At 36.2% G+C, this 9,157-nt stretch overlaps 1 protein-coding gene across 1 annotated transcript in view; it reads right to left on the bottom strand.

Annotated features, from left to right (window-relative positions):
• Nucleotides 1-1,037: 1,037 nt before the first annotated feature.
• Pms2 (mismatch repair endonuclease PMS2) overlaps nt 1,038-9,157 on the bottom strand; it is an 8,712-nt gene continuing 592 nt past the window's right edge. The window contains exons 2-12 of the mRNA XM_027350716.2: nt 7,343-7,434; nt 6,968-7,127; nt 6,551-6,756; nt 6,283-6,422; nt 6,059-6,167; nt 5,208-5,298; nt 4,488-4,603; nt 4,186-4,350; nt 3,726-4,023; nt 2,395-3,413; nt 1,038-2,020 (exon numbers count right to left, since the gene is read on the bottom strand). Coding sequence (XP_027206517.2) covers nt 1,454-2,020; nt 2,395-3,413; nt 3,726-4,023; nt 4,186-4,350; nt 4,488-4,603; nt 5,208-5,298; nt 6,059-6,167; nt 6,283-6,422; nt 6,551-6,756; nt 6,968-7,127; nt 7,343-7,434 — 2,963 coding nt within the window. The 3' untranslated portion in view covers nt 1,038-1,453. The remainder of the gene's footprint in view (nt 2,021-2,394; nt 3,414-3,725; nt 4,024-4,185; nt 4,351-4,487; nt 4,604-5,207; nt 5,299-6,058; nt 6,168-6,282; nt 6,423-6,550; nt 6,757-6,967; nt 7,128-7,342; nt 7,435-9,157) is intronic.

Here is a 9,157-nt window from a genome sequence, read left to right as displayed (position 1 = left end):
CTTTAATTAACACTTTTTACTTTATCATCACTGCCAGTATTTTTAATATTATTATAGCATTTTCTTTTATTGCATTATCAGCTTTATTACTAATACTAATATTAATATTATAAAAAATTGTTCTGATGGTTATTTATTATATCAATCTATCTATCTACATATTCACACACAGACACACACACACACACAGACACACACACACACACACACACACACACACACACACACACACACACACACACACACGAACACACACACACACACACACACACACACACACACACACAAACAACACACACACACACACACACACACACACACACACACACATATATAAATATTTATATATATATACATATATATATATATATATATATATATATATATATATATATATATATATACTGTATATATATATATATATATATATATATAAATGTAGTTATTATAATTTCAGTATCATCATTGTCTTTATAATAAATATCATCACCATTATTGATAGTAATATTACCTTCATTAGTATCTTTATCATCATCAATATTAATAATCATAATAATAAGGAATATCAATTTCTAGTCAAGCAGCATCATTCTAATACTTGTTAATTTTATCAGTATACATACAGAAAGCTTGCAATTGTGTTCTTGAGATTCCAAGAATTTTCAACACTTGTATCTAAAAGGATTTATTTTATTTCATCTTTTCTGAAAGTCTTACTCATAATATATAACATCTCTCTGATCCAGATGTGCATTGATGTTTTTTTTTCAAATTAGAAAAATACTTTAGTATGCAATAAATTGATACAGTTCTGTTCACCTGCTCTTCGACTCCTGGAGCCACACATAAGTATATGCTTCAATACAAAAGCTGGCAGTTCACACATGAACACCATAAAATGGTGAACTCGGAAGTGGAGGGACTATAAATCACTGTCAAATATTTCCAGAGACAATTGTGGTATTACCCATGAACTGTCTGATATCCATAAAAAAATGTAAATGAAAACTATGATTAAGGTATTATAAAAGCCCAAACACTTTATCTGGTTTACTTATAAAACATACACTTAAAAGCAAAAATTCAAAATATAAATTATGAGATATAGAAAAGAAATCTACCAACACTATTACAATGTTCTTTTCTTTGATATATAAGTTTTTATTTACATACACACATTAGCCCTACTTGTTCTCTTAATTTTTATTTTTTACAAAACAAAAATGAGATAAAACAATATAACATTTTTATCTTTATAGTAAAATCACATTAATATTAAAATTTGAATTGATTTTAATTTTCATATATCCTAAAGATCACTGAATTCTAAAATTAACATATGATATTTACACTTGAAAAAAATATATACAAAAGTCACCTGTATGATCAAATCTTTTCTCTATTTATAAGAGCAAATCTAAAAATTTGTTAATTTCTGAGCACTCATTTCTACTCATCTTGATGCAGTGACCATATCAAGATTTATCAAATGCCTCATTGTTGGCCTACCATGTGGACAATTCCACGGCTGATCAATCTCACCCATATGGCAAACCAGTTTCTGCATCTGTGCTTTTGTCAATGCAGTACCAATCATAATAGACTTGCGGCAAGCTCTTGAAGCAAACATTGCCCTGACACGAGTTGGTCTACACATTACCCCAGGAGAGTCAGATAACATGAATATCAATTCGTCAATGTCATCTCGTCCAAACTCCCAACCTCGGCTATGGGGCATTGAAATTAGGCTCACCCTTTGTCCCATTGGTTTCTCTTCATCTATCTTAAACTCAAATCCATTTTTCAAAAATATCTCCAAATTATCTAACAGGACTGTCTCATTAGCTGCTGTCAGTTCCAGTTGTTGTGGGGCAATAAGCCTCTGATTCTGAATTGTGCAAGTTGCTTGGAGAGTTTCAAAGTTGTACTTTTCATCAGTTGCGTGCTGGTCAATTATGAAAAGATCTGAGCCAAAGCGGGCGATGATGAATCCCAAATTGAACTGACCCAAAATCTCCATCTGAAAATTTTAAGAAAAGTAGGAATAAATATATATGTATCAAAAAAATAAGTTTAAATATATGTACTTGTGACAGTTTCCCAACACAGTTCAAAAACAGTATGTAATCTTTAACAATCAATGATCAACTATCTCATCTGTAAATAGTTCTTAGACTATGCATAGCAGCCTACATCAACATGTAAAAAATTATCTGCTGCATACTAAATATCAACCTTTCAGAATATTAATTACTGTCAACTGCCTAGAAATATGTGACTGACTTGATGTGTTTGGCAGATGGTATTCCATAACATTACAAATAAAACACATAACACTACATAAATAAAAAATTAAAATGTGATGAACACAAACTATATCAGAATTAATTTTACCTTTGCAAACATGTCTTTTGAGATCTCTTTCCTCAGCTCATCTTCCGCTGAAGTATTTTCACCTGGGGCAATCTTGGCTCGGAACTTTCTGACTAATTCTCCAGGTCTTTCTTTTTCAGTACTGGTACCTATGTTCAATTTCTTCCTGATGTCTTCAACGTTAAATTCAATTGTTCTAGATTTTCTGTTTGCTATAAAGTCATTTGGATCATACTCTTCACACACAATAGTCTTTTCATTTGTTTTCTCCTCTTCTGGTGCACTATCTTCATAAAAGTCATCTTCCCAGGTCTCTGCAAAGTCTGTGTCCTCAACTGTTCCTTCATCTTTCTGTTCTCTTACATCTACAGCATCATGTTTGTATCCATTGGTAGATGGTATGCTGGGTTCTTTTACATATTTGTTCTGTGATTTCTTTGCTAAAAGACTATTCAAGAAATTATCTGTAGCACTATGAGCCTTCTTACAGCTTTGAGATGTTACTGATGCAGACCTAGAAAATTGAGATAGACCACTCTTTAAATCAGGACCTTTTGAAGAACCACTGGATAACTGAGGATTTCTTAGTTCATCACTTTTTAATGAATTTTTTTCATTGTTATTATTTGCAAAACTGTCGCTTTGCTGGCTGTTGCCTATCTCGTCATTATCTTCTGAATTACCAAAATCTCCATTTACAAGCTCAGATTCCAGTACCAATGACATTTCCTGCTGGTTATCTTCAGTTTTTATTGAATTTGTCTCATTTGCACTGTCTGGTGGCATGATTTCTTTTTCATCAGATTCAAGAATCTCACTTTTTACCATCTTCCTTCCACCTTCCATGTCTTCACACTCTTCTTTAACTGCATCATTATTCTCAATATCATTCTTATCTCCATTTGTAACAATCTCATGATTTTCCAGTGGGGTGAAATCTGAAAGAAAGCTTTTGTCGTCTTCTTCAGATTTTATGCTGGTAACAGGATTTTTTCCAGGATCAGACTTGCATTTTGCCAGGAAAGATTCAAGTTTTGGTTCTGCAAATCAGATAAAGCAATGTAATTAGTGCAGTTCACAGCAAAATATATAACATCACTTGTCTATTAGCTATTAATCAGCATTTGTTTGTAGTTCAAGTATAAGAAATAGTCAGTCTGTATAAAATTTACACATAATGCAAGAAATTAGAAATTTATATATAATTATGGGAATAGCAGCATCTCAAGCAGTCCTCCATCAAAATCAATTGGAAGGAACTCAACTTACACAAATAGTAACAATCTCTGTGGTAAAGCTTATTCATCATAAACTCACATTGTTAGTCATACAAAGACTAACTGCCAACTTACGTTTATTACTTGGGCTTTCATCAGTACAAGAACTGTTTGAAAAGCTCCTCTTGAGGCTAAATACTGAAAGTGGAGTTGAAGGTTGTGTAGGGGAGAGGTTCGACAGTGGAGAGCCTTCAGATTTGCGACCAAACTTCTGGCTAAGCGCTGAGATCCTACTATTGGATGGACTCCCTACACTGGGGCTTGCTCTTGATGGGGTATTATTACTTTGTGATGAAGTGAAAGAGTTGTTGAGAGATGTGTTCTGCATCTTGAAAGAATTTGGTATATTTCCATAGAGACGAATCATTGAGGTCTGGAAAAGAAAATTGTATTTTTTTATTAATATGAAATGTATAGATGTACATGACCAAACTTTATTAATATGGCCAAATGTCTTTGAAAGATTGAACAATGCAAATTCACTACTAGCCTTGAACACTTTGAACTAAAGTTATTACTATCTTACAATAATTACCTTGATTGTTGCAAGTAAAAGCTTCTCATTATTGACTAATATCTGTCTCTTGTCTGGAGTCACATTGATGTCCACATCATCCTCTTTCAAACGAATGTTGAGCACAACGCAAGGATACTGGTAGCGGTTATACTGATGATATACCTCATTCACGACCTTGATGACCTGGAGAGAGACATTACATTTGTTTTATTTTGTATCTTCAGACAGAATGTATAAAATTATTGATTATTAATTGAACTGCTCATGAATATATAAAAAAATTTCACTGAACATTGTCTCCAGTCAACAACAGAACATACTTTTGCTGGATCGCATGGACGAGAGTTGATAAAATAGAACTGGCGATCAGAAGCTGAACGTCCCTGTCCATGTTCACAGGACGAAATGAATCCCTCCAAGGTAAATAATGTATTCCCTGCAAAATAGAAAACAACTTGAATCATTCATCATATCAAGAATATGACTTGTATGACTAATTATTTTGTTTAGCCCTAGACACACGATCAAATGCCCTACATTTTGAGTAAACAAAGGTTTTTTCAAAATACTTCCTCGGTTTTATTTATAGAGAATAAAAATGTCAGTTTTTATGTATAGATATATTTATTAACAAAAATACTCTACCCATATCTTTTAGATACCATCTACTGACTGCACACTAATTATTTTAGGAATTTCAATTATTCCCTATTGAAATGAGTTAAATATTACAATTGCACTTTTCTAAATCCCCAATAGTATCGTTTCTGCAGTTGCTATTGAGTTTGTAAATATTCATTGATCATACAAATATTTTACTGAGTTATATTCACATGCTGACAGTAGATTGCTTTCAGCATTATCTTATGTGATGAAATGAAAAGGGGCCACAGAAATAAGGAAAATTCTAAAATACAGAACTGGATCCCAATTATTTTTGGTGAAGAGTATATTCTGATCTTTATTTTCAGTTTAGTGTTTCCTTTATAACTGAGGTTATGTTTATCACTACAGCTGTATTTGTGTTCAAAATCTCTTACCTTTGATATCTTCACTAGAGCACTGCATGCCATATTCAGACAAAATGTCATCTGATGCTGTTTCCTGCTTGAATTCCATAAGGCTTGAAACCTAAGATATTATAAGAAAGGTTGTAAATCAGACATTGTAAACTATCTATGTGAATCAAAAAGTAAAGAATGTACAAAGGCTTCATCACATCAGTCTATATTTCAAAAATCAGTTATGAAATCTAAATGATTTCTAAATCCGTTTTCTATGGTTCACCCAATTATCCACAAAGTCAGCATCAACTTGCTAAGGATAGCAATAACAAGAAATAACAATAGCAAGAACTTCAGAAAATGATAGCTGTGTACAGCCTCTTGAACCTTACAAACAGAAAGATTAGGGAAAGACAGTGATGCAGAGTAGAGTCCCATTTTTGGGGGGCAGCAAGGAAGGAAATGCAACCAAATAACTTCCAGGGACATGTTAAAAAAAGAAAAAAGTCAAATAGTTACTGGATCAGGAACATAAATGAACATCTAAAGGAGGTGTGTCTCTAGTTTTGTGTATGAAACACATGGTCAATCAAAAATCTCCTGGAGGATCTTCAGCTGACTACACATTTCCTTTATCTCTACCTACTACTCATGCATTTGCCCGGGATGCAGAGTTGGAGACAGAAAGAGGAAGAGACACAGGAAGGGAGAAGTCGAAGGGAAGATGGAGAGACAGAAAAGGGAGAAGTGGAAGGAGTGGGTTGAGGGAGTGGGTTAGGAAGAGGGAGAAAGATAGCTTGAGGGAGTGGGTTAGAAAGAGGGAGAAGGAGAAGCAAGAGAGGAGAGACAGGAGAGAGGAGAAGAGAGATGAGGAGAAAGTGAGTTACCTGTTTTGCTCCAAATACTGATGAGATGTTCTCCTTTATTGTTGGATGTCCATTTGTTGACAGCACAACTGATTTTTTGCCCTTATCACTCTGATTTGTACATGATATCCTACAAATAAAAAAAATTAAAAAAAATTTATGATTTACTTCAAACCCTTAAACATCTGATGACACATTCAAAGGACAACAGTTTGGCCAGATGAAAATAGGCTTAGACAACTCACCTAATTCCAGTGGATATTAGGCAGTATGAATTCAGGACCTGTACCATCTTGCCAAACTCCTTTTTGATATTACGCTGGAATTCCTTGTGTCTTACCGGCAAGGTTGAGAACAGGTTCTGCAGAGTGACAGTTGTTCCAACCTGTTAAAAAAATCATCATCATTATTTTCATCAACTAAAAGGATGGTTGAATTTGAAAAAGTCAATTTCAATTTACTTTCCTTGCAAATTCTAACTAAATTAATCAACAATCAATAGATGCAAATTACCTGTCTAGGGCAAGGAGTTTTGGTAATAAGTTTGCCATTATGGTCATAAACTAGTTTAGTGGCAACTGCTTGACTTTCGTGCCGGGTTGCAATTGTGAGGTCACTAAGGGCACACAGGGAACTCAGGGCTTCACCTCGGAACCCAAAGGTTTTCACTCCAACCAAGTCCCCAAAGTCTTGTATCTTCGAGGTATGATGTTTTAAAGCTTTGAGGAAAAGATGGACATTATTAGTAAAATATAATATAACATTATTGAAAAATCTGATAACTTCTGTTAAACATGACTATACTTTATTTACCAATACTTAAGAAGTCAATCATTATATGAACAGACAGGAAGAAGGAATATTACACACAGATGTTCAAAATAAAATTTCTACAGATTTTCAGCAATCTGGAGAGTAAGTAATACGTACTCAGCCCTTCAAAGTCACTCTCTTCCACTCCCTTTCCATTATCTATAACTTCAATCAAGGAAATGCCATGATCTCGAAGGCGGATCTCTACGCTTGTAGCTCCAGCATCTATGCTATTTTCCACAAGTTCTTTGATAGCTGTTCCAAGTGTTAAAACAACCTGCATAGAGGAATGCATATTAAAACATTTGAAACAACATAATGAAGTAAAAAGTGCGATAGAGTGTAAAAATTAAACTCATACCTTATAAGGTTTATCCCTAAAAGGTTACAAACTACTGACATGCTTTAAGTTGAATATAATAATAATAGAATAGGAATATAACTTAGAAAAGGAGCACAGTTAACAAGACCATTTCTAAATTATGTACGTACCTGACCAGAGCATATCTTATGAACTGTTGTTCTGTCTATTGCTTTGATAGACTTAGCAGCCTGTGTAGTTGGAGCTGCTTCTCCATTACTTTCTGCAAGTAAATATCTTTGTCATAAAAGTATTCCAATATTTGCAAAGGTACTAGCCCTTTTTATTATGTAACAAAATCTAATCAATGCAATTTTACATACACAAAAGAAATAAACAAATTCATGAGTAGTTTGTTATTCCATGCCATTGAAAAATATGTAACCATTCAAATGTTGCGGGGTACGTCTGATGTGTCTCAATCTTGCAGGGGTGGAAGGGGGAAATTGGTTACTGCTTCCTCCGTCTTGTGACTGGGCTTGGGTTTCACTCATGAGTGGACATGGTGTCGTCTGTTTCCTACTGTGGCTCTTCCACTGCCATCAAGCTGTACCAAATACTGTCGAGGTGCATTCAGCTCTACAATAATGCCCAAGCTATCCCAATGCCTACTGCCAGGGTTCTGAATACGGGTGCGCTTTCCTGGTTCAACGAGAATGAGGTTGTGGGCTGACACATCACTTTCTCCCAAGTGGTGCAAGGCTCGTTCACTATTCCTCAGCAACCAAAACCACTGCTTGCTCACCCTATAGCTCGAGCTGTCTACTGGAACGGCATCTCTTAACTGACGCCTAGTCAACAGCTGGGATGGATAGGCATCAGAGTTCTATAAGGGGGTGTTGAAGTATTGAATGAGGGCTTTAGTGGCGGCATCAGTGTCCAGGGATTCATTCACTGTAGCGTTGCCTCGTAATATCCTCTTGGCAGATTTGACAGCCACTTCTGCATACCCATTAGACTGGGGATAGTGAGCAGAAGAAACTCGCAGCCATACTCCTTGATTCTTGGCTGTTAACCCACTAGTGACGATACATTTATAAGCCAAAAATTATATTTTCCGGGCAGTTTCAAAATTGGCGCATGGGCGAGTCCGGCAACCTGCCCGCGTGATGGCCGCCACAGGTGATAAAATCAGAGTACGAGCTCTGATCTAGTGTCACACCTGCAGGATACCCAGTAATGTTTACTTTTCTGGGTGTCACATATGCGGGACAACCATCGTAAGTGGGTTAAGATTTGTTCCCCCATCACATGATAGCTCCTCTGGAATTCCAAACTGCCTGAACCATCTCCTGAAGATGGCTATGAGACCTACGCTTGCAGTGTCCCCTGGTAGATGTTCCACTTTCAACCAACCTGTCAATCTATCAGCATAGTTCTGGTCGTTGAGCTGGAACATGTCTGTTGCGACCTGCTGGAATGGGTATTGGGGTGGAAGGCATAGGCATGAGGGTCTTTGCTGGGTTGGAGGGGGCATATGTCTTATATACCTGGCACTGGCTCCACTTCTGCTCCACTTCACTGTCAATGCCAGGCCAGTAGACTGACTGGCATGCTCTGTGGAGCATAGAGTTTCTACTCTGATGTCCTCCATGGAGATTAGTGAGCTCAGCATACCTGAGAGCCTATATAGAAATTATTGCACAGAAACCAACCAAACCCCCACATTCTTGGCCCCAATAGCAGGGAAGGGCATGAAAGGTACCAACAAAATTGCAGGGTAAAATGAAAAAATGTTATACACAGAATGAGTTATCATATTGTCCAATGCAGGAGACTGTGCCCCTTGTGACAACCCCATGGGAGGCTGCCGCCCCCTAACCCCCACCCAGGAAAACTAAGAATCCTCCACATACTTATGGCAGGAGAGAGCATACGACCACCATGCGGGTGTGGTGTTGCCAAGTCTGTCCAACGCTCTCTCCCCCATGCATACATGAAGGATT

Source organism: Penaeus vannamei, chromosome 19, assembly GCF_042767895.1.
Source record: "Penaeus vannamei isolate JL-2024 chromosome 19, ASM4276789v1, whole genome shotgun sequence".
NCBI lineage: Eukaryota > Metazoa > Arthropoda > Malacostraca > Decapoda > Penaeidae > Penaeus > Penaeus vannamei.
The sequence above is the reverse complement of the archived record's forward strand: the minus strand, read 5'-3'. Positions and strand labels throughout refer to the sequence as shown.